This window comes from Thermothelomyces thermophilus, chromosome 1 (genome assembly GCF_000226095.1).
Source record: "Thermothelomyces thermophilus ATCC 42464 chromosome 1, complete sequence".
NCBI lineage: Eukaryota > Fungi > Ascomycota > Sordariomycetes > Sordariales > Chaetomiaceae > Thermothelomyces > Thermothelomyces thermophilus.
In genome coordinates, this window is record NC_016472.1 from 7,262,340 (window position 1) to 7,286,841 (window position 24,502).

The 24,502-nt window shown below is 56.1% G+C and overlaps 6 protein-coding genes across 6 annotated transcripts; 1 reads left to right on the top strand and 5 right to left on the bottom strand.

Annotated features, from left to right (window-relative positions):
* Nucleotides 1–2,164: 2,164 nt before the first annotated feature.
* On the bottom strand, nt 2,165–5,902 carry MYCTH_2297930 (uncharacterized protein). The gene is made up of 2 exons (XM_003660040.1): nt 5,360–5,902; nt 2,165–5,293 (listed from the first exon to the last, which is right to left on the bottom strand). The coding sequence occupies exons 1-2, from the start codon at nt 5,812–5,814 to the stop codon at nt 2,374–2,376; spliced, it is 3,375 nt and encodes a 1,124-aa protein (XP_003660088.1). The 5' UTR covers nt 5,815–5,902; the 3' UTR covers nt 2,165–2,373.
* Nucleotides 5,903–9,355: 3,453 nt separating this feature from the next.
* On the bottom strand, nt 9,356–10,126 carry MYCTH_2297932 (uncharacterized protein). The gene is made up of 2 exons (XM_003660041.1): nt 9,818–10,126; nt 9,356–9,728 (listed from the first exon to the last, which is right to left on the bottom strand). Exons 1-2 carry the CDS (start codon nt 9,900–9,902, stop codon nt 9,523–9,525), a joined length of 291 nt encoding a protein of 96 aa, XP_003660089.1. The 5' UTR covers nt 9,903–10,126; the 3' UTR covers nt 9,356–9,522.
* A 77-nt stretch (nt 10,127–10,203) lies between these two features.
* On the bottom strand, nt 10,204–11,245 carry MYCTH_2313991 (uncharacterized protein). Its single transcript, XM_003660042.1, has one exon. It carries the CDS (start codon nt 11,200–11,202, stop codon nt 10,543–10,545), a length of 660 nt encoding a protein of 219 aa, XP_003660090.1. The 5' UTR covers nt 11,203–11,245; the 3' UTR covers nt 10,204–10,542.
* A 410-nt stretch (nt 11,246–11,655) lies between these two features.
* On the top strand, nt 11,656–13,879 carry MYCTH_2297938 (uncharacterized protein). The gene is made up of 5 exons (XM_003660043.1): nt 11,656–12,394; nt 12,500–12,576; nt 12,782–12,893; nt 13,039–13,156; nt 13,466–13,879. The coding sequence occupies exons 1-5, from the start codon at nt 12,012–12,014 to the stop codon at nt 13,532–13,534; spliced, it is 759 nt and encodes a 252-aa protein (XP_003660091.1). The 5' UTR covers nt 11,656–12,011; the 3' UTR covers nt 13,535–13,879.
* A 2,046-nt stretch (nt 13,880–15,925) lies between these two features.
* On the bottom strand, nt 15,926–19,099 carry MYCTH_2297939 (uncharacterized protein). Its single transcript, XM_003660044.1, has one exon. The coding sequence runs from the start codon at nt 19,069–19,071 to the stop codon at nt 15,970–15,972; it is 3,102 nt and encodes a 1,033-aa protein (XP_003660092.1). The 5' UTR covers nt 19,072–19,099; the 3' UTR covers nt 15,926–15,969.
* A 1,725-nt stretch (nt 19,100–20,824) lies between these two features.
* On the bottom strand, nt 20,825–23,601 carry MYCTH_2297943 (uncharacterized protein). The gene is made up of 7 exons (XM_003660045.1): nt 23,320–23,601; nt 22,730–23,256; nt 22,212–22,611; nt 21,504–22,121; nt 21,108–21,412; nt 21,000–21,037; nt 20,825–20,924 (listed from the first exon to the last, which is right to left on the bottom strand). The coding sequence occupies exons 2-7, from the start codon at nt 23,045–23,047 to the stop codon at nt 20,891–20,893; spliced, it is 1,713 nt and encodes a 570-aa protein (XP_003660093.1). The 5' UTR covers nt 23,048–23,256; nt 23,320–23,601; the 3' UTR covers nt 20,825–20,890.
* Nucleotides 23,602–24,502: the final 901 nt, after the last annotated feature.

Sequence of the window (24,502 nt, forward strand, 5' to 3'; positions counted from 1 at the left end):
TCGACGGCATACACTGGAGCCTTTCGAGAACGGAGGACAACAAGGAGGGGCGGTAACTACGAACTAGGTGTACTTCGCACTTCGTGGGGTTCAGTGGCAGAACTAACTTTATTTTCTGTCGCTCAAATCAGGCAAGACGAAGTTGGAAAATCCTGGCCTGTTATCTCCAAACGAAAGAGATTGCGGCCGAGTGGAGGTGGGGGCCGGGTAGCCCTTTCCATCTCATCATAGTCCGTTCATCTCAGGTCGTGAGGTTTTGCAGTCGGTGGTTGCGGTGAGGCACGGGCAAGGCCCCGCCAAAGTCTTGCCTGCCGAGTATGAGGTAGGTACCTTATATAGGGTACATCTATACTACTCGACTATGCGCACTACACAGTAGGGAGGATTCCGTACTTGAATAGGTAGTCTCAATGTATACATAGTATTGTTGTGTACTACACTAGTAGGTGCAGACAGGGCTGTGCATGCAGCGAAGTGGGGCCTGTTCCCTTGCTTCTCCAGTTCTCGGCCGTCTCAACTTGCAGCCGCCATCAGCCCTACCGCAGACCGACGGGGATCCTTCACTAGTGTAATTACCGGCAGGCGTTGATTAAGGCAGTGGCCGGCAGAGTGGCTGTGCGGCGGAAACCACGAATCTCTTGAAAGAATCACCCTTTCTCAAACGCACGATTGCAGCCTCTCTCAATTCGCCCTAATTTTGCAGGTCAAGCGCCTTGTACATACATTACATACATCAATACAGAGCCAATGGATTTAGGGTCTCCCTACAGAATCACACTCTGACTGCTGCCGGGGAGGCGCGCCAGTGGTGCACGAGGGGATCTGGTTCCACTACTCCGTACCACCAAACCGAATGACCAGCTCTCGAAAGTGGCAGCCTGGGGAACAAGCGAGCTTGGCGCAAACTACTAACTAGCGGCTAGCCTTACACTAGAAATCAGAACTTGTCCAGCCAACTCGGCAGCTCGTCGTCGGGCACTGAGCGGAGGCGCCCAATCAACGGTCGCAACCCCGCTCGCATCACGCCTTTGCCCCTGTAGTGCCGAATGGATGAATGAATGTAGGTATACATACCTAAGGTAGGTACAGCACATGCATTACACTATGGAGGGAGGTAGATGGCCTTCTGCACGACCGTCACTTCACCGCCACGCCGGCGGCACAGCCCGTTTCATACGGAGTGCGGAGTGCGGAATGCAGCTGAACCCCCAGATCCGGAAAATCGACTTATTTGGTACGGCGTAGGTATGTATGTATGTACTGTACCGACGGAGTACGGAGTAGTTCCCTACTTAACTTACTCAGCGGACTTCAGTCGCCTTTACCTACGCAGGACTTCCCTCCGCGGTTTTTCAGAGCTGTTGCGCGCCGGATGTCAAACCAACCCAGGATCGATCTGCAGCGCGCTGGCTTACTGATGGTTGGATTGGCGGGCGCCAACGGAGGAGGGCCCGATCCCCGTTGCAGTAGGGCTGAACGCGGTAACAGCGGCCACGGACATGCCGAAGTCTAGATACAATACGGGCGACGAATCGTATTCAACAGGCAGCGATGATGTGAGACGACAACTCGCGAAGCCCGTACGTATACATAGGGAAAGGTCCCCCGCGCCACCTTGGGGTGCCCCCGGCAGACGCTGTAACCGCAAGGAAGTTCCGACGGCCAGATATGTCTGTCAGACGTGGCACGAGTGATTAGGGCTCACAGAATCAATCTCAGTTGTTTTGATTCGCTTGAGAGCATCGGGGGACCGGAAGATCTGGAGACTTTCCTGGAAGATCTCGTTCGCGGCTGAAGCTCAGAAGTATCGTCCACAGCCGTGTTCTCAACCACATCATTCTCGCCCCACCAAAGATGGGCTTGACAGAACAATTGTTAAGTGTGCATTTACAGTTCTCCATAGTATCTTTATAGTACATAGCCGTTACACCACCCAAAAAAAAATCCAATCCTGATTCTCCTGGGGTATCAGCAAATGTTTGGTATCGCCATCTTGACGATCCGCCCCACTCGGCGTAAACAGACAAAAGAAATGACAGTATAGTGCTGTCGTCGATGGTAGTGATGTACAATCCTATGACTCGGTAACCGGGCCCTGGCCAGCTGTGCCCCGCCGCACTAGGGCCGCGAGTCTATCGCGAAGAGAATGTCAAAAGAGTTGCTGCTACCGGCCCCTCGGCTCGGCGGGGTATTGAACGTTAGGAAAATGGCCGTGGTTGGCAGGTGTGAATAGGGTTGTGATAACACCCGAGAAGTTGTTGCTGATGATGAAAAAAAGTGCGAGATCAGAACGGTGGTGGAAGGGATGTTGACAACGTTGTCAAGCTGACCTCGTCGAGCCATGCCGAGCTAACAATCTCGACGCTGCTGTATCTAGCCCCAGATCGGGGCGTTGCGGTATGCAGGAGAGTTGTAACTGTGTAGCACGCGGTATGGCGGATTCGGCCCCTGACCGGCCTGACTTCCCATGCTGCGGCTCCGGGAATGACCCAGCGGGTAAAACTGCGGGCTCTGGCCCTGGTACCACTGTCCTGCAGCGGCATCGAACTGACTTCGGCTCCAAGTAGCGGCGGCAATAACCTGTCCTCTGCTGCGGGGGTCGTAACCCGTCTTGGCGGGTGCTGTGTAGCCGTTGGACATGGATGGAGGATATCCATGTTGAGGGTACCACTGCTGATAGCCATGATATCCTTCAAAGCTTGTCCGGTGTCGTAACGGCGGCTGCGGCACCCGGATGTGCCATCCGTGGACATCCGCTGGCCGGTAGACGCCTTCGCTTCGGACTGAGGAGATGGAGTTGCGCCGACCCTCATTGCCTGCGAGCGCCTGGGAGGTACCGCGGGCGAAGTTGCCATGAACCTCCCTAGTGGGTGAATTATAGGGGGATGTTTCAAGACTGTATTGCCGGAATGACCGAAACCTGCGGGGGTCCATGGACACTAGACTCTGCGTCCTCAAGTATGTAGAGCTGTATCCTACACTAACTTGGCTCGAGTGGTAGCTTCGTATGCTGCTCATGCTAGTTTGCCTCGCAAGGGATGGATGTGAAGCCGAATTACTCTGGAGACTCTCGCGACTCGCTTTCCGGCTGAGACTGGGAGGCACGCGAAGTATCTGTGGCCTTCTGATTGAGTGGGCAGTCTCCGGCGCCCTGTTGTTACTCTCGGCTGACATCGCCTTGGCGATTGGACTGGGGAGCGCTGGGGAGGGAAGGCCCGGAGGAGGAGGGCGGGTAGAGTTAGCGTCAAACGTACGGCGGCTCGGCGCCATCGCCCGCTCGCCCTCGAACGTGAGGCTCATAGTTCTCTTCCCCGACTCCGACTTCGGGGGAGAGACGGGTGCACTGATGCCCACCCGGGGCAGGTCGCCGCGGGTAACATTCTTGCTTCCGATTTTGCTTCCTTGCGAATCTTGCGCCGTTTCCCCCTGACGGACAAGAACGGATTTCCCAACTCTCGTCCTCCTCGGGATAACGTGTCCCGCGATGTTGGCGAGGGAAGCCGGAACGGACTGCAAGCCCTGTTTCCAGGCACCCTCCTTGTTCTCCGAACCGGATGCGGCGGGTTTGGCATGCATTGTGTTGACGGCGTCCAGACTTGCTTCGATGCTTCCCACGCTAAAAATCGTCTTCAATGTATCCAAGCTAGGGCGTGACCGAGGTGCCGGCCTCTTCGGTGTCGAGTGAACGCGAGATGGCCGTCCTCGTAGCTTCTGCTCGGCCTCCCTGGGTACAGGCGGAATGCAGTCATGTTCGAAAGCGTGCAGGGTGCCAACCGCGGGCGTACTTATGGTGGCTCGACGGGCCCCGCCCAAAAACCGCTGTAGCCGGCCGGGTTTCTGAACCCCGCCGGTGGTGCTCCGCGGAGAGCTCAGCTTGCCAGAGGCAGATGAGCTGACGCTTTCTGGGCCCCACGCTTCAGGTCCAAGCGGCATTGGCCATTCACTGTCGGGGAGGACGGTGACGGTAGGTTTTGGCACATACTTGACTGCGTTGGGCGTTTTCGACCTCTCTCCCCCGCTTAAGTCGTGAGCTCGGACGCTTTTTGTAGTACTGTCAAGCCGGGGCCGAGAATCGAACGAGGGCCGAGCGATATTTTTTGGGGGCACGGGTGGCGGAGGGGCCTCGATTTCAAGACTTGTAGGACGGAGCACATCAAGCCGGCCGGGAGACTCCTGAGTTTCCGAGCCAACTTGGTCTTCAGCCCTCTTGTTCGATGGTCGTGAGAACTGTTTCTCCAACGGGGAGGCGTTCGACTGATTCTCAACACCCTGCGCTTTGGCTTGAAATGAGCGGAGGGACACATTAGAACTGTACCCAGAATCCGCTTTGGCCAGAGGTTTGCAGCAACCTTCAGAAGACGGCCTCCCCATGCTTACGAAGCCGCTGTCAGCCCTTTTTACACTGGAGTCGATACTGCGCGCAAGTTGCGCATGCGGTGGCTTCGCATTTGGATCCGGGCGAACGTCCAAGACCTCGACAGAGGAGTACTCTGGCTGCGCATCGTCATTGAACAGCTGATCGTCTAGCGCGGTAGTCTTAGATGTCGTCTGGAGCCCCTGGCTTGCGAGTCGCTCTTGAGTTGTTGGCGCCGAGGACGGACTATGGCTTATCTCGGAAACTACTTTGGGAGAGGCCATGTCATTCCGAGTCGCTGCACCAGGAGTGATGTCGCTCTCCGAGTTCTGCGGTTTCGTGAAATACCCCTCCTGCACAGCCGCAGGACGGGATTCGCTGCCGTCATTCTCATCACGGTTTTCATCAACGTCCGGAGTGACGGGGCTCGGGAAACCATTGGTAATGCGTAGCGACCCGAGCTTGAAAGCGCCGATTGACAGATAGTCGTCCTCGCAAGGCGTCGCCACGCGCGGCGAGGACTCAGACTCGGCCATCCACGGCTCTGTCGGCATAGTACCATTCCTGTATGACTCGACTGATTGCTGACGTGACAAACGCGGTGTCACAGGAAGGCTATGGCGAACGCTCACTCGCGATACGGGGGGAATATCGTGGGCCAAACTGGACCGAGTGGCTACACCGGGGGTCTGTATCAGAGATCGTCTCCTAACCGGCATGTACAGCGAGACGTCCGAGCTGGTGCGAGTGATTGGAGAGCTGGGGTTGTTTCCCTGATTGCATGGATTCCACGTGGGTTCCGTGACTGCAATCATATTGTCTGACATGGCCGCTGCTCTCTCAAGATGCGGCTCCTCTGCCAGGTTCAACAGTCGCTTTGCCTCGTACGAGGTGAGATTGTAGTTCACCGACGTGCGGCGGTCGGATTGGGCTGGCCGGCTGTAGATGCACCTGATGGTCAGCGACAGGAGATCTTGCGATGCTGAACAGAGCCTCACCACATACGTCTCAAACTCCGCCTGCCCATAACACGCCACTGCAGACTCGTATGTCACGGAACTAGCCCTGCTCGTCCTGTTCACAGGCTGCGAGCCCGGGCCGCCGTTGTGGTTTTGCCGGGCAGTATTGTCACCCCGGGTTGACCTGGAGCGGAACAGGCTCCTTCGCTTCAACTCTTCCTGCGAGGCCGGTGCCGGAGGGAAGAAGGGCGCGATATTGTCGACGTGTGAGCCGGGACCGCCAGCAGCCACCTCGGGAGCGGACGACGTTGTGGGCGTCGAGCTGACTGTCGGGGATGGCTCTTGGGGACCCGGCAGCTGAGCATTGGAGAGGTGGCGGGAGCGACTAGAGGAGAAAACGCCCGGACTCAACAGGCCGGGTGTCGCATGATTGCCCGTCCTCGGCTTCGACAGCCGCTGGGTTGTTCTCCGGGGCCCGTCAGTGGACTGAGCATTGCCCATGATGGAGTGGGCAGGCGGTGGGGTGTCTGCTATGCGGTTATTCCTGGTCCATGCCGCAAGCTTTTTGTTTTTATTTATTTTTTTTTTTTGTTGGGGGGGGGGGGGGGGGAGGGGGGGAATCCGGGCGGTGGCTAGCGATGGGCAGAGCGATGCTTCGTGTATGGAGATGTTGCGGTGGGAAGCGAGCAGTTAAGTCACGACACGGCTGTCGCCGGAGGACCTGGAGATGAACAACTGGGGAGTGGGGAGCGATCGAACAAGGGGAGAAGGAGGGGCGGTACGGAGGAATGATGGTGAACAGGGATCTCAATAATTTCAATTTCGAAAGATACCAAAAGGAAACCCCAGCAAGACCAGGCTCGCCCAGCCCAATTGACGTTTCCTATTGTTTCATCACAACCTCCTACACTAGGCCCGCCATGGACTCGCGGATACCGCAAACACTCGGATCTGAGACGTTGCCGCAGCCCTCCAAGAGACCGGAGGTTGGTACGCAAGGATGCCAGCGCAACAAGAAAAAAAAGTCGATGACGCGCGAGAGTTCCAAGCCTGGAACAGTCACTCCTCAATTCCAGAGTCTTGGTCGGCCGTGACATCAGAAGCACACGGTTAAGCACTTGCCGGCAGCACGGTGGCTCTTGGTATGTCCACTAGGCAAGAGCTTACTTTATTGGGGAAGTTGCAAGGACAAGGGGAATGGTGTCAGACCCGGATGCGGCAAGTGCGAACGCTTCCTGAAACGGTTAGCGCCATCTTAGGAGATTTGATTCAATTTTAATCCTCAGCCGCCATCGTTCGGGTTTCCCGCCGGGCCAGCAACGTTATTGCCAGCTCAAATCATGTCAACGCTTGCGCTGTGCCGAATGCGCTTAGCGCGCCGAGGCGAACGTGTCCCAATAGGTAGTGTACTGACAGTCTTCTTTTCTACGGGAGCCGCAAGACACTCTTGCATCGGCCACAACTTCCGACGGGGGTTACCGCGTCCCGACAAGATTTCTCTCCGGCAGTCCTGATTGCTCGCTGCGGAGGGGGCCCGAACGAAAACAAGGACGGTGTTTCCACACTACGGCATACGGTCTGCGCTACCTGCGCGCCGCGAACCGGTCTGGGCTGTGGCGGGCACCGTTTCCATCAAGGAGCACTTGATAATATCACTGTACGCTCAGTAATAGCACCGGGCAGCACTCACCCTCTAACGAAGTCAAAGGTGTTTCAGATGCTGGAGAAGTCCAGGCTGAGGGCGGGGGTTGCCGCTGTTTCAATTAAGCTCCGGCAAACCCCTGCTCCGCGCTGCGCTGCAACGGAGTATCGTGTGTGCAACCATCAATCGCCAATATGAGTTGCATTGCCCGTCGGCCATGCCATCCCACATTCTACGTTAGCCAGCATGAACTCCCCAACAGCCTCACAAAGATTGTGGAGTTGCGGTTGGCCCTTCTGAAGCTTTGTTACCAAACAGCGTGCCCCCTTGTTCCCTACAGGAGCGAGCCTCGTTAACACGGCGTTGGCAGGCGTCTGGCCAGGGTCCCATGCAAGAATGCGACGCTGCAGGGGGGGAGATACATACACTACTGTGTTCCTTGGAGGACTCGGGAAAAAAGGGCACGACGTCATCGCTGCAGAGGTGATGAGGAGTCTGTCAACAACTGACAAGCAAGCTTTCTTGCTTGTGCCCTCCAACAACAAAGGTCATGTGCGCAGACCTCCGTACCAAGGCTCTCTGGTAGGATTCGGAAAACTGGCCGGCAGCGGCCAGAGATGCCCCTTCGCTTCCGGTAGCCGAGCGAGAAAGAGCCCCACTCGGTCCGGTGCCAGTTCCAGCAGCATCACATCAAGAGTCTTGACGTGCGACGACGTTTTCCCCCTACAGGTGAGCTTTGAGAAAGTTGCAGGGGAGCTGCCACTTCTCCATGTACATACTGTTGTACATACAGTCACTACACTGAAGCCTAACGCGGCAGGACAAAATTTGCAGAGGGGTAGGGCCTGAACTCAGCCAACGTTCGTTCCGGTCTTGGGTGTCGGATAGGGTGCCCTGCTTACAGCCCGCGACTTCAGGCCGCGCAATTGCTTGTATGGTATGGTACGGAGCACGGAATGTGCGGTACTACAGGCACAGTACAGGGTGGCAGGAAAGGCCCGGTTGCGATGCGTGAAACGCACGGACAAACAACAACGACGACAACAACGGTCAGGGCCCCGGATAGGTTGATGATCGATCGATCCGGAGAGGGTAGGGGGAGGGGGTCCAGCCCCGAGCATGTTTGCAGCCACGGGGCCACTTGGCGAGGCCGAGGAGAGAAGAGAGACCCCCCCCATGCCTGCAGCTTTTTGGGACTGACGATCATTAGCAGGATATATTTCGCCACCTCGTCCGCAAAGAACGCGTTGGGCAGGACGTGGTAGACGCCAACTTCCACATCCGCCATTCGCAGACTCCACCATAAGAGGCAATCCCCACGATTGATGAGCGTTGAAAGGTTGCCAGGGGCATTGGCGTTTGCTCCACCGACAGTAGCCGACAATGTTTGTTTGCGCCTGAGTCGCCGGCTCACCCAGCTTCAACATCCTGACATCATCGAATAGTACTTTGATGGACGATGGAGGACAAGGCGCATCAGTCTATACGAGCCTGCTTACTCTTCATGTCAATTGAAGTCTATTTTTTTGTTTACTCGTTCTGTTTTTTCTCGAATTCTTTCCGGCTTTATTATTTAGCTAATTCCCTTTTGACTCCTGGAAAATGTAACCAGACAATATACTGTCACTTAAGGTTGGTCTTGCCTCACCTGATTGGCGGGGCAAGGCGCAACCGCATGGATCAGACGGCGGCAAAAATGGTATGAGACAATGGAAACCAGAGCAGGCAGCCGCCATGGCCGTCCTGGCCTGCCGAATGCGGAAGCGCTGATATAAGTCATTTCGTGCCCATTTGTTTGCTACGTAACCTCCTCCTGTGGAGGCCTGGGCTTGTATGTACTCCGTAGCTAAGATACTTGGCAGTCCGCCTAGTCCGCGCGCGTGTGCATTGAATTGACGGCTGACACAGTCAACCGACGAGGTAACCAACCAAACTCCGCGCCGGCTTTTATCCTCCTTTCCTTTCCACTTTAGTTTATTTCCCCCCTTGTCCGTATCGCTTATTTCGTTGCCTGACCATCATCATTCAGCCTACGACAGTCCTACGTCGTAACTCGTCGAAACGGAGAGCCAATTAACCCTGTAGCCCTTTACAAAATGGCAGGTTTAAATAATAAAAAAAGGGCCCTGGTTGGGTTTGCGAATATTGGGTCTCCGGGAAATCTCTTTCCTTCTCTCGACCTGGTTGTGCAATGCCAGTGTCATGTCCCGCCGTGCTTTCCGTATCCGCATTAGATCCCTCTCTTAGACTCCGTCTCACTGCGCTGCCGGAGAGGGAGTGCCGCGCGGCGTGGCACAGCCGAGGCGGGGGTTGAGTTATCTCTTGGTCGAGTTTCGAGTTCATGACGAAGTAGTATATTCTTTGTTGGTGATCTAGAATTCGGCGTTCCACTCCCGCTTCCGTTCTGTTCACTTCCGATTCTGGGTTGGCCTTCTTCAGGTTGCAGAGATGATGGGCTGACGAGAAATCGCGAGCAGGAAACATACATGCTCGTATTGGTGCTCACAGTCGATTCCTTCCCTCGTGATCGGATGGATAGATGGATGGGTCGGGTGGGTTGACTTGATTTATTCCCCAATCACATACGTACAGCCCTCGGCGCCCATCCACACCTCGTGCACACGGCCAGCCTCTACGTCGATGCGGTCTCCGACGCCGTAAGTGGTCTTCCTGCTCCTCTGTTCCGGGTCCTCGTCCTCGGGGTATGCAATGGTGAGCTGGCCGCGAAGGATGACATGTGTCGTGAGCCCAGCGTGGGAATGGGGCGGGTAGTCTTTTATGTTGGGAATGATATGCCCCGTCAGCACACTCTCTTGCGTGTTCGCGTGGAGATAAGGGCCCCCTTTTCTCACTCCCACTTACGTGCATTCGGACCGTCGGTCCAGGTGAAGACGTGGGAGAAGCCCCAGGAGCGGACCTCGGCCTCAACTTCTCTTTGGGACTTCATTTTAGGTGGGACGTCTCTTGAGCACTCCCTCGCTATTCGTCTCGCGAGTAGTATAAGCCGAAGTTGTTTCGGCGGATCTGGGTCCGGGATGGGTTGACGAAGCAGCAGACACGGCCGGGGCATGATAGGGCGTCGAAGCGGGGCTGCATGCCCGGATGCGCTGCGGGAGCGGAGCCGTTGGCCGGTGGAGCAAGGACCGGCTTTTGAAGGATGTATGTATGAACAGTACCAGACACGGTTCTATAAGTAGTTCCAACTTTCATTCCGAGTTGCTCCGTATTATATGGTCAAGTGTTCCCCTGACACCCTCTGCATCGTACCAATTCGCGGCAACTAGCACATAAAACGGAGCCAAGCTGGTCCTGCAACACCAGGTGCTGTGTAGAAGAATACAGTACTGCGTGTTCCGTCAAGTAAGCCGGCGAACGCAGCTGCCGTATAATTATCGTACAGATGGGTCATACAATCGGTCTCTCAACGAGAACCACCGTATCATCGCATGCGTTCCCCCAACGCCCAGACATCGAAGCACAGCTACCAGCCCCCATAGTAGTGCTGCATAACCGACCTAGTGAGATTCGTCCCCGGCGGATCCCATCATCAGCTCCGCAGCGCCGGCCGGCCACGACACGCAGCCCGGTCATGGCGCCCTCTTTCCGTCCCCTTCTGCCCCATTCCCCCCGTCGCCGCCGCCGCCCTGCCGGCCGCCCTCGTCCTTCCCTCCCGACCCCTTTTTCTCCTCGATCCCAAAGGTCTTCATCAGCCACTCGGCCACCTCCCGCTCCGCCGCCTCGTCCCTCTCTCCCCGGAACTGGACGGCCCTCCTACGGGCGTACCTCTTGAGGTCGTCCAGGTTCGAGATGTCGAGCGCCCACGACACGCCGCCGGCGGCCATGACGGCGAAGGCCACGGTGTTGAGCGTGGCCAGGTTGAGCGCCTCGAGCGCCACCAGCGGGTCCTTGTGCCGGGGCATGGCGCGGAGCAGCTCTTCGTCCTTGAGGAGGCCCCAGCTGGTGGCCAGGTTGTTGGGCTCGTAGAACTTGAGCCGCGAGGCGAGCCGGTGGCGCGCCACGGCGCGGCGCGACACCATGACGGAGAGGTAGAAGAAGCCCGCTCCCCCGAGGAAGAGGGAGAGTTGCCGGAGGGAGCGCGCCGAGAAGTAGTGGTTATAGTAATCCATCGGACGGGGCGGCTCGTCGTGCTGGGGCGTCGCTGATTGTGCTGGTGGTGGTGGTGGTGGTGGAGGAGGAGGTGGTGATGATGATGATGATGGTGCAACTGCTGCGGTGGGGCTTGTCATTGGAGCCGTTGTTGGCGGCTTGTTGTTGTTGTTCTTGACCCCCGTGTTCACCCCAGCGAGGGAGCCAAGCAAAAATGAGAGGATGCCCATGCCGAGGGTGAGAGAAGATGGAATAAAATATAAAAATTAAAACAGGATTCAAAAATTCTAAGTTATGCTTGGTGACACTGGAGTCACACAGCAGACAATCCTTGACGAGCCGCCTCGTCTTTTTCTCCCCGTCGGTCGTTATTAGCCTCGCGACCGTCGAAGCTGATTCCAGGAAAATTTACGGATACAGAGTACCGGCTCACAAAAGGCCCAGCAGTGGTGGCCAGCCGAGACTGGAAAGCCCTTGCCAAAGTTGCAGTCACCCGTGGGTCCACGCTAACGAAGCGTCTTGGCAAACCAGGGGTCGTTCTCGGCCACTCAGCCCTGCTCTCTCTCTCTCTCCCTCCCCCCCCCCACCTGCACTTCACTTCTTGGGTTAGAATTTAGGTTTTAGGTCCCGCCGCTCTCACATGTAGTGTATGAGCTATGCGGGTTCGTTATGGCCTTTTTGAAAAGGGAAGAAGGATGAGCTAGATTCGTCCCTGTCGATGGTGCATCATATCTAATATTAATCTGGCATGATCACTTCAAAAGGTCTCTACGCAATACACACCAAAAATCTCGGTCAAGATCATACAAATCAACAATCAAGAGCCACTCTTTTGCCAAGGCCATCAACGGACAGGCATTGATTGGAAGCCGATTCTTCGTAGAGTCGACGCACAAGATCTCCGTCTTTTACTCCCTCTCCAATCGCCACAGAGTCTACAATCCGAGCCATGGCCAAAGACAAGCGCTCCAAGGCACACGCGCAGCCTCCTTCCTCCACCGCGACCACGACCACCACGACCAGCACGAGAACTGCAAAACCCAACTGGCCCCCCTTTAAACCTCCGCTCCCCGTCGTCGACCTCACCCTCGAGTCGCTCGTCGAGGGCAAAGTCGTTGTCCTGCGGTCCTTCTTCCCGCGCTCTCTCTGCAGGGATTACGTCTCCTTCCTCCGAGAGCTGCCGCTCGTCACGACCCCGGGGAAGCCCAAGCGGGGCGAGGCCGTGAGGGTCAACGACCGCTTCCAGGTCGACGATGCCCAGTTTGCCGACCGGTTATGGACCGAGACAGGGCTGAAAGATGCCCTCGCCAGCCCGGATATCTCCCACTTGTGGTGTGTTGATTCCCTGCCCTGACCTCCGCCCGAGGCCGGAATAGGGGTACCGTTATCTCTCTAGCACAGAGGAGCCGTGCTAACGCCACGGGGTGGAAACCAAAGGGGAGGGGAAGTCGTTGGCCTCAACCCAAACATTAGGATCTACCGGTACAGCGCCGGCCAGTTCTTTGACGCGCACTGCAAGTATCTTCAATCCCCGTTCTTTCTTCTGCCACCTTACATCCCACATTTCCCCCCCCCCCCCCGGTTCACGCACATGTACAAGTGTGATGTTTTACGTCTCGTTCTCCCAAACCCCCTCCTCTCCCACCCTCCCCCTTACCGAATATGTAATGTCTACTCTCGAACTAACCCTCGACCCTCGAGGACGCCATCACCTTCCAGACGACGACTCCAACAACGTCACCCTCCCGTCCAAGGAGCCAGGCCAGCAGGCCGTCCCGGCCAAGACCACCTGGACTCTGCTCCTCTACCTGACCTCCTCCGCCGAAGGCTGGTAAGCCCGAATCCTCCCTCTCTCCCTCTCTCCCTCCCCGGGCCTGCCCATCCTGCACCCTACCAACGAACGATTTGATCTGACCAGATGGGGTGGGGGGACGTCACGACGTATGTATGTACGTCCCATGTGCGAGGTTTTATAGCATCGGCGGCGAAACCGTCTTCTACCCGCACGACCGGCGCTCGGCCAAGGACGAGATTGCCGTCAGCCTCGAGACCGGCATGCTGCTGCTGCACAAGCACGGCAATGACTGCATGTTGGTGAGTACCTACCTACCTATCTACCTACCCACCCTACCAAATCATCTCCCCTCTTTCTCCCCCCCCCCCCCCCAAAAAAAAAAAAAACCCTCCCCGTCGGTCCGTTCGCTCCACTTTACTTGTGTGTGAGTACATTGGCACGTCCGCAAGAGTGGATGTCCGCTCCGCGCGGCAGGGGACGACAAACGGACATGGCGTCCTGCCCGGGGGCCATTCGATTCCGTGCAATCCGTCGCCCGGAGGGGGGCTTAGGGGGAGGGGTTGGGTTGAATTGGACGCGGCCAAGCTGATCTGACACTATGCCCGTAGCACGAAGGCAGGGAGGTGACGGCCGGGGAGAAATGGGTCATCAGGACGGATTTGTGCGTCAAGAGGTGAGGCGACTGCAAATCAAATCTCCCCGCAGCCACATGGGCCGCGTGCGGAGAACGTGACATGAAAAAGATGCTCTAGCGAGGGTCAATAGGGCCCGGGGACGCGGGCATTCCCTGCGATGTCTTGTTAAACACGGAACAAGGGTAGCCCATCGATTCTGGAGCTGGCTCAAGAGTCGGGAGAGAGAGAGAGTCATGCTGCACCGCTTGCTACGAGCTCGAGTCATCGCAAATAAGGATTTGGCTCGTCAGAGCCATCATACCCCGAGATAGTACGCAATCTACAGCAATCGCCCAAGCCCGCTCCGAGACGCCACTACACCCTAACCACTTGTATCCCCCCCCCCCCCTTTTTTTTAATGATGCAAACCTCACGCCCAGAGGTTAACCACAGCGTTCGAACCGAACCCAATGATGTCTTGTCACCCCTCCACGGCTCCAAGCCAATCCGTCCACGCTCACCTGCTGGCTGGACCTGATCAGATGAACATGCCTGCGGCCTTGTTCAGGGCTGTCTCGCCTTCAACCTCGACAAGGTCTTCTTCATACTCCACCTCTGCATCCGAACCTTCTTCGACCTCGATTATCACCCCGCCGCCCCCCTCCCGCTCGGTAGGAGCAATTGGGTCATCACACGGCGCGGGGTCAGTCCAGCCCTGGCTCTGACTCTGGCTATGGACACCGCCCCTTTCGTGACTGCAACCGCCGTCCCGCCACCCCTTACTCCTCCCATCGGTCCCGCCATCACGACCAACCCCCCTAGCACTGTCGCCGCCGCCCCACACCTCAGCCGAGCTGAGCGTCCCCGTCATTGAGAACAGGCCGCCACGAACAGAGAAGCTCTTGTATTGTACGGGTTCCCACTCCTCCTCCCTGTCCGTCGTCCCCTCAGTCTCCGACGCCGGAGCCGGCATGCTATTAGTGATAGGGTCCCAGCTGTCGTTGCTGTTGCTTGTGAGTGCTGCGTCCGAGACGACGGAGTCAAGCTCCGCACTCTGATTGCCGCTGCTGTGTGCTTCTTTGGTTCCGTCTTCGCTTTGAAGAACGGCGGTGGTAGGGTTGGTTGCGGCGACAGCTTCGGCCGCGGGCCGGGCTACTTGCGTCGTTGATGTTACGGTCGTTGTTATTCCTCCTCCTGCTTCTGCTGCTGCTGCTACTGTTGTTGTTGTTGTTGCTATAGTTTGCTGCTGCTGGGAGTCGAAAGGCTTGATCGGAGTAAGACATGGAGAGGAGTCAGGTGCGGAATCTGTGTCTGACGTTAAGAGGTCTAGGATGGTCGGGCTCGCGGCATTAGCACCTCTGGTGTCCAACGCCGCGAGCTCCTCTGCATTGCTACATGCCGTTTCCCGCGTAAAAGAATTAGCATCATCCAGGCCAATGCCCAGCTCCAGGAGCGTGGGAAAATCACTTCGTGTCTCCTGCTCTCCCTTTGACGCGCTCCCCGAGGTGGATTCCGTCGAGGAGTCGACGCCAACTGCATCGTCGATCCAGCAATGCCCGTTGTCGTCGTCGTCATCATCATCGTTGTGACGAAGCAGGTGGAGGACCTCCCCGCGGTGGATTATCTGGCCGTCGCTCGTCCTGGTGCACTCCATATCGGCCAAGTCAACCTCTTCCTGCAGGTGCACCACCTTGCCTGCTCCAGGTGTCGGCTTTGCTGCTGACGGGGTGACCCCAAGCTCTTGCTGATGAAGTTGATTCTCGGCGTCTAGTGCGATCTTGCCGAGCTCGGCCGGAAACAGCCACGGGAAGCTGATCAGCGGCATCGAGCGAGCTGAGACGCGACGCAAACCCACTGTCCCGTTGGGAAGCACATGCGGGTGGCGAGCCTCGTAAAGGGCAATCTTTGTCTCCTCCCAAGTAACTCGGTACATTCCGGCAATAAATTCCAGTTTGTCAAAACTATGCTCCTCCACCACTCCGAGGCACAGATCGCGAAACTGCTTCTTGAGGCCAGCTGCCTCGCGGCCAACCCTCTCCTGAACCTTGTAGTCGGTTCCTACTCGGGGCTTGGACATGACAAATGTCGTCCAGACCTCGAATTCAGTCCTGATCTCAAGCTGTCCCATAATCCTACGCATGGCGATGTCGTACTGGCCCTTTATCTTCCTGGCCTCCTTGAGCAAATGATTGCCCAGAGTATACCGCCCGAGAATGCGGTCGTCGAATGGCAGCGTGTAGTTGTCCTTGCTGTCGAATACTTCTTTCTCGACCATGTCGTAGAGCTTCCCGAGCACACTGGTGGAGTGATATGACCTGCTCCTGAGCTTCTCCATAAAGTGAGGATATCGACGCGGGTCGAGCTTCTTGTTCCACTGGGCAGGAACGCCAGTCTTGACGTAGTCAACTGCTGTCGAATGTAGCTCGGCAAGCTGAAGACCTGTATAAAATGTATGATTAGCAGCCCAACCATTATCCAAGGTAAAAAACGGACAGCGACTAACACTTCCAGTGTTTCGCGCCTTCAAGCTCGTAATCGGCCCTGGCGAGGTGAGCATGTGCGATCAAGGGCAACCTGTCATTTTTCATAAACAAAACAAAAAAGAATGCCAGGCTCTTGGCAAGTGAAGCTCGCGATTCAATAGGTGGTTGCGGCGCGCTATAGTTCATGGGAGGATGGCCCCATTCTGCTGGGAGCAGTCTAGGGTCCCAGATGACGAAGAAGTCGTCTCCATCCAAATCGCCCCCTGAGCACATGCTTGGGACGTCCCTATCCCCTCGCAGTGGGAAAACAACTACGTCCCGAAGATGGCGTAGCTGGGGCACGTCCACTGCTTCCACGACGCGGATGTCGCCAGGGTGCAGTGACGGATTGCGCCCTACGATGCAGAGACCAGTGACGACCTTGTACGCATGCCGATGATCTCTGTCAGGAACCTGAAAAAATATCTGAGGCAGCTGATCTCTTGAGACATTGCTTTGACCCTCGGTTGCCCGGGAATAGCCCCTGAGTGTCCCGGTCTCATCCACGCAACCGAGGACGAAAGCACCCTGCTCCACAACGAGTCTCGCTTTCTCCTTAAGGGCCTTGATTGACCAAGATCTCCAGAGTTGGAGAACAGTGCGGACAAAGGGCTCGCGCGTGTGCATGAAGCCGTTGCGGAGCATGGAGGCGATGGTGGTTGTGGTCAGATTTTCATCCACATAGTTGTCGAGGAGCTCGACGGCCGTGTCCTTGTCCGTCATAGCAGCGTCGAAATTGGCAATCTGCGACGCCATCATGTCAATAAAGACTTCATCCGAAACTCCCAAGCACGAGAGGATCAGGATGGTCTGCCGATTCAAGGTCGCGCAGGAAAACTGAGAACACCGGATGATCTCCAGGCCGTTGTACTCGGCACAAAACTTCTCCTGAGATGGCCGAATGTGAATCTCGGTGCCCTTGACATTAGGCCATTGTACCAGGACTCCCTTACAGCCACCCATCCGGAACTGAACTGCTGATGGCGGTCTGTCGAGTTTCCAGTCTTCGGCCACAAGACAGGCCAGAGGGAGAGATATCTTTCCAATGCCATCTGTGAAGCAGAACCCGTTCTCTGACTCAACGTCGGGGATTCTGGCAATGCGAGGAGACGAGATGCAATGCAGAAGGCGAGTGGTCGAGAAGCACTGCCCGAGCCGAGCAGCGAGTTTGGCGACCGAGGTAATGTGATCAAAATTACCCATCCATTGTCGTATAGAGTCACAGGTAACAGAACCATCTTCGGGCTCGCAAAAGAAGAAGGCAGCGGATTCTCGAATCTGTGAGTTTCCAAAGGCAAGAAACTTCCAGTGCCACTTGCCCATCCGTATTCCCTGGGTCATGACGCGACAGACCCGAGCATAAAGCTCATCGTCTCGGTCGACCTCGCAAGCCCTGATTCTCCCGTCTAACAGCTCATCGGTAAACTGAACGCGAAGAAAGTGGTCCTGAATGTGTTGGTAACGGCGAACGACGCGGTTGCTTGTCTCCACGGTGGGCGTGCTGAAGTACATCCTAGTCGGCGTAACAATCGCCCGACGGATCAAGGCGCAGTAGTCGGGAATGTGGAGGGTGGCGGGATAGTAGGTCATGGCGCCATGGTCTTTGAACAGCTCTAGGGGGTCATGTATTGGGCGCCCTTGATCTGCCGCGTACTCCAGAATCAACCGCGCACGATTAGCAGCGCCCCAGTTAGCAGGGCCTGAGAAGGAGGAGAGTTTTTCGAGCCACTCGCGCCCAATGTTATACTCGCTCAAAATCCCGCGGGAGACACAGACTTCGAGCTGATATCTGACGTCGAACGGCAGAGCAATGTGTGTCGAGGGCGAAAGAATGGCGAGATCGTTGCTCCAGGACAGGTTGGTCAACGGTCCTAAATGCGGATCGGACAGCATGTCCCAGAGCTCTGGGTCCCTCGATGGAATCTGCGCGAACTTCACATCGACGTTTGTGGTAATGTTCCACTCATGGAGATACGCTTCGATTATCAGCCATTGCTCTTCAGCCGGCTTTTCCAGGTGAAGCAAGTAGGTTGTCCAGCGGCCAATGTCTATTGGCTCTGCTTCCTCGTCAAGAGATATCGGCTGGGTAGGGGGGCTCTGTGAGTCAGGCTTGATCTCAACGGCCCGATGCCAAAGCTCGTCCTCACCCCAGACCAGACGGTCCGTCCAAGCCGTCCCACTCAGTTTAGTCTGTTTCTTTCGAGCCAAGGGGGCGTCTTTGAGGCGTATGGAGAGAAGACCAGAGCAACCACTCCCGGTAGCGCTTCTGTGGATCCCTTGAATGATACCAAACTTCATGTCGAGGCGGTAATATTGCCTCTCCCCGCTGATGAGGTAGGGGAAATGAATAGTCAGCATCTGCCGGCGGAAATCTGCGGTCAGTTTCAGTTCCAGATTGCTACTCAATGGAGTAATCTCCCTTTTTGACATGAAGATTGTCGGCCGAGTTAGGAGACCAAAGGTCAGTCTCTGGAGCCTAAGGCTGATCGAGGCAGGGCAGGTGTTTCCAAGCGGCGTTGTCAGGGTGGGCTCTTTGCGATGCGGCGTGGCAAACTCGACTTGAGCCCACGACCAAGGTCCGCCGAGGTTATGTCTGCATTTCCCTTCTTGGAAGAAACCAAGATCAGTGGGCGGAGGTTCGAAGCGGATCTTTGCGGACCGGTAATTGCTCCTCGATGGGCTGTCGAGTTCAACCCACACGACATTGCCGAACTTGGCGAAGAACTTGCTGACGTCCCACGGGTTAACGGTTGTGGGTATGGGTTTGATGACCATGGTGGCGCTCTTTCCGGAGCTCCAGGCCGAAGGGAGCACCACTGCTGGCTGGGATGATGACAGTGGGCGCGGAGCCGGCGAGGGGGTTGCGGTGATGGAGCCATTCTGGGTGTTCCTGAATTGCCCTGCTACCGGTCCTGGTCGTCGACGGAGGGGTCCTTGTTCGTGGTGTCTCTGCCGAGGCCTTTCAATGCTAGAAATTGAGGCACCTGCCGCTGCTCTCCGTTGCTGCACCTTGACGCGCCCGTTATGTGCACCTTGCAGGAGAAGGTGCTGGAAGTCCCCATCCAGAGGGTTCGTCATTGTGTCTTCTGGCTCGGATCGGTTAGGAAGGCGCCACGTGCAAACGCGTGCCGCAGCGTCCTACACCGTAGGTCCTGCCTTCAGGAGAATGTGCAAAACGTAGGGAAATCGAAAGGTTCAGCTGGATCTGCTATGAAGAAAGAGAAGAGGTGCAAATCTGGGCCCGCCGGCACAAGCAAGAAACGCAAAAGAAAGCAAGCCACGAGAAAGTAGGATGGCCTAATCTAGGCCAACTACTGGCAAGAGAAACTCCGCGCGCCGGGCACAACGTTTGCGAACTCGGTAAGATGGAAGAAGAGCAGAGCCGTCCCGGCTTGAGCTCCTCTCATCCTCGCCAAAATCCACCATATAAGGAATGGATGAGAGAGTGAAGGACGGCGTCGACGCAAAAGGCAGGAGTGCAAGATAGGTAGCAGGCGTGAAAGGTGGGAAAGGAGAGTTCCTGTCGGAGATAGAGAAACAGGAAGTCCAATTGAAGAGCAGGCAGCTGAAAGTTGGAGGGGTTGGGGGCTGGGGGTTCGGGCCTGAGCAGCTGTTAGACCGTGGATTGGAGATGAGCTCCAAGCACGGCGAGTTTGGTGTGTTTCCGTTGAGTGCGTTGGCAACCGGTCAACTACAACTGCTGGTTGACGTCGCAAACACGTCCTTGTTGAACGTAGGGAGGCTGGCAACAAGGTGCAACTGCTACTCTCTATCTGATTCCGTGACCGGGATCGACTAGGGCTTGGGGGAAGTTAGCGACTGCTACCTGCAACAGGACGACGAGAGGGCGCAAATTATGGCAGTACCTCAGTTCTTAGATGTTTGGGTGACTTTTGCTAACACTGACACCATTATCAAGTCGAGATGTTTGAAGTGCCTCAAGCAGACGACTCCACTGGCGTGTTTGCGCGTGTGGAAATCCAAAGATCTGCTTGGGCTAAATTTCAATTGCTTTGCCCGAAAGCTGAGAATTTGTTGGTATTGCCTGCTTCACGGCATATGAATCAGCAGGAACTGTGAAGCAAGCCACTACCAGTGTAAATTCCATTCCGTTTGCGATGGCAGGAAGGAGCAGCTCTTCTCCCAGCAAACCTCCACCTCTTCCCGATCTCTTGAGCAACAGTTTAAGTCTTACAGTGTGGAACATTTGCGTCACGGAGCGGTGAATGAAGCGTAGCGTAAGTATCTTCCTGTACGAATGCTAAGGCAAGGTAAGCTCTTGAACTCGTTAGAAGCCTGTATCGAGTCTCCTGGTAATTAGTAGTTCTGGGAGCCGGACTTCGTCGCACGTTCGATGAAAAGAGCCTCGATATGTCTGGTCGTGCTGCCCTACCTTTGCCTGAGCACAGGTTACTCTCCTATCGCAGGACAAAAGAACATGAAGAGCAGACATAAGGAAATCGCACAACCACCTTTTTCTGGCTGTTTGCCTATCTAACGCCGTCTGCTCCGAGAACAACAAAATACTCCTAGGAATGTAGCTAACAGAAAAAGTATTATTAGGTTCCCTAAAACCGTGAATGCAAGAACCCAGCAAATGCCAAACTTAAATGCACCGTGTCCCAATAGCAATGCTCCGTAGCTTTTTTTTTCTTTTCTTGTTTCGGATCTCCCGGCTTTTGATGTTCCGTTCCTACTTGGCTTGGATCGCTGCGCCAATGCAATGCGTCTCATCCATGACCGTGCCGTTCCCGCCATGCTTGTAACCATGCCGCTCCGTTGTTTTTCCCTCTCCCTTTTTGTTTGTTCTTTTTCGTTCGTTTTTTCTTATACGTGGGTGGTCCAATGCCGCGTAGGTAAAGCACCTTAGGTAAGCAAGAGAGCTGGTACGCGTTCCTTAGCGCTGCCTGTCAAATATCTTGCCGGGATTCCTGCAATGATTGTTAGCAACCTTGTCCACAAGATGCCTTATTGGCCAAGGTAGGATGCCGGGAGAGAAGACTAACATGATCCAGTTAGGGTCGAGGGCTGTCTTGATGGCTTTCTGTGGTGCGGTTGTGTTAGCCTCGACAATCAGATTGGAGCCATCATATTCATTCCTGGTCGAATCTTACCATGACCCCAAGCGTATCATGCCCGACCTCCCAGACGAGGGATTCCTTTTTGCCCCAGCCGATGGAGTGCTCGCCGGTGCAGGTGCCCTCCATCTCCAGCGCCCTCTTCACCATGTTCTTGACACAGGTTTCGACTTTCTCCCGTTCTACCGGGTCCTGCCGGTTGTAGATGATACTCTCGTGGAAGTTACCGTCCCCGATATGACCGAGGATGCTGGCGAAGAGGCCCAGATCATCCATCTCTTTCTTGCTGACCTCGATGATGTCGGCAAGCCTGCTGAATGGTACAGCTACATCGGTGCTCCCTAGGAGAAAAAAAAAGGAAAAGGAAGAAAGAGGGTCAGTCGTTGCAGTTCATGACAGACGAGAAAAAGTGTTGGCCAGTATTAGACTTACAGACTTCCTCGCCATCTTTGCGCAGTGAAAGCATGGACCACAGAGACTCCTTGCGGGCGGACCAAAGCAGCTTCTGTTCCCTGGCGTCCTTTGCAAACTCGAAATTGCTTCCTTTGTTGGCCTTCGTGATCTTTTGCACCTTGCTGATGTTCTCCTTGACGCTGGCCTTGGTTCCGGAGAACTTGAAGAAGAGAGTCGGCATCTCCTTCCAAACCCTCGGCGCGGTCGCTCCTCCCATGTTGACGACCTTCATCTGGACCTCGTCCATGATCTCCATGGCGGCGACGGGAATTCCGGACTGCATCACCTCGGCGGCGGCAGAGGCGGCGTCTCGAATTGTCGGGAACGTGACGACCGCGACGGAGAACTCCTCCGGGACAACGGCGAGCTTGAGGGTCGCCTCCGTTACGAGCCCGAGGGTACCCTCGGAACCGACAAAGAGGCCGTTGAGGTTGTAGCCTGCCGACGACTTGCGCGGTCGCCGCCTCGTCTTGATGACGGTGCCGTCTGCCAGGACCACGGTCAGGTTGATCACCCAGTCCTTCATCGTCCCGTACTTGACAGCGTTGGTGCCGGAGCAGTTGGTCCCGATCATGCCGCCGATCTTGGCGCTGGGGCCTGATGGCTGTCAGTCCATCGTCCATCGTCCATCGAGGGGTGGGGAAGGGGCCGCGACACGAATGCGAGAGAAAGGGGGACGGGACGAACCAGGGTCAATGGGGAAGAAGAGCCCGCTGCCCATCTTGGCGAGCTGCTCGTTCAGGTCCTGCCAGCCAATGCTCGGTTGGACCACGACGTCCATATCCTCTTTGTTGAATTGGACGATCTTGTCCATGTAGGCAAAGTCGACGCTGATGCCGCCAAAGGGGGCAGAGAAGTTCCCCTCCAGGCTCGAACCGCCCGAGTAGGGGATGATTGGCACGCAATACTTGTTACAGATGCGTGCGATAATTGATACGTGCTCCGTCGACCGCGGGTAAGCCACCGCGACCGGCAGCCCTTCCGGGTTGACTGTCGACCATTCGGAGTATCCGTGGGCGAGCAGATCCTCGGGATCGATGGAGATGATATCCTCCTCTCTGATTTCCTGACGGATTTCCTCCAAGGCCTGCAACAAGCCGCACCGTTCAAAAGTCGATTAGTGACTTGCCGATCTCTGGTGCTCGACAGCCGGCATCCGCGATGCCGAATGCGTTGTTTTTCGAAGGTAGGGGTGAGGCACGTACCTGCTCCATCCCGCGCATGCTCGCATACCGGGGTGCCGGGAACGCGCCGTCAAGCAGCACGGAGCCGGGAAAGCCCCGATGGGCCAGCTCGGACACGCCCCAGCCAAGCAAGCCGGTCGCTGTGGCTAGGGCGATGACGGCCGGCAGCGACCATGCCGAGGCGGTCCGAGAAGCCTGGCCGTCGCCACTGGCAGCGGCACGCCGAAAAGCGGAAGTGGTGCTGAAGCGCCGCCGGACAGTGGGGCCGGAATTGTAGAGTGTGCCGGCCAGGGATCGGCCAAGAGGCCTCGCCGCCCTGACGAATCTGTTTGCCGACATGCAGGGTTTGACAAGCCGCAGGATGCACAGCGCGGAAGCCGCTTGTTTCTCTGGGTTGGCAGATCGTAACAACGGAACCCCCTGTGACTGGGTTAACTAGCTTCCCGTCTTCGGCGGGACTTGGCCGCGCTGGGCTACTTGTAGAGTCTCTTTTTTTTCAGCCAGCCGAAATCCCTGGGCGGAGCGAGCCCGGAATGGCCTCGTTAGTGCTGGGGCCGGCAATCCTCGATTAGTCTGACGCTTGCCGTTCGTGTTAAGCCGGCAATACCCACTCTCTTGGCCGGCACTGACCGACACATCCGACAACGGGGCAGAGCGGGTTCTAGCCGAGATCGACCCTTTCCTTAGTTTTGAATGTTTGTTTGTTTTTTTGTGTGTGTGTGTGTTTGTGTGTGCGTGTGCAAGTGTGTGTGTATATAACCGAGGGGGGGAGAGAGAGAGTCTTGTGTGAGAGAGAGGCCCAAAGAGTGGAGCAACTTTCCACCGAGAAACGACTACTCCGTAAGAGAGGCGAAGAAAGAGAATCGAGAGAACTACACTACGGCAGAACCATAGCGGACAACAGATAGTTACGGTTCCTCTCTGTCGTGTCGTGTCGCGGCCTTTAATAATAACGTCTCTGAGTTTCCTCATTCGGACCGGTGTGCAGCTTGAGTGGAGCAGCAACCGACCCAATCAAGCCGTGCGGGTAACTAAACCAAGCCATGTCCGGCGGAGAGGGCGGTTGAGTTGTTAGAGCCGGGGGGCCAAAGGGGAGCCGCTGGCTGGCACAGGTGTGATGTGTGATGGGTCGTGGATCGTGGGCAGAGAAGAAGGGGGCCACTGTCAGCCAAGAGAAGCAGCTTAGTCCGCTGCCCATGTTGTGCGCCAGCCCGAGAGGTAAAAAGCTGGGCAGGTTTTTGAGTCGAGAACATGCGCATCGCATGGATGAATCTACTGCGTACCTGATGTGTGTACATACAGCAATGCACAGTACCTGTCCGTGTATGTAGGTAGGTACATATATCGCACTTTTACGCACCTAGCTACCTCGTGTAGGTACATACATGTCACTACGGAGAACCGAGGACCGAAGGGCAAGGTTGATTAGCGTACTGCAAGCGGTAGAGAAAAAGGAAAGCCAGGCCAAGTAGTGTGGCTGACGGATCTGGCAAGGCGAGCGTGACTCTGTCAGTTTAGTTTTAGTTAATTACACACCCACTCAACGAGGGCTCGACGGCGTGGGGGTAAAGCTGAGAGGAGGACTCGAGTGACTCGAGTCTCACCACCCGTGCTGACAAGCAGTTACACAACCAATTTTTCAGGAAAATAAAAATGACACGGTTATGTCAGCACAATTGATGCGGTGTAAGTGAAAGAGAAAAAAAAAAGTTTATGACGTGGAACGTCTTCTATTGCAGTTTCCGGCTTACCGCGAATGGATCGTAACCACGCGACCATCGTGCAGCCAGCCTG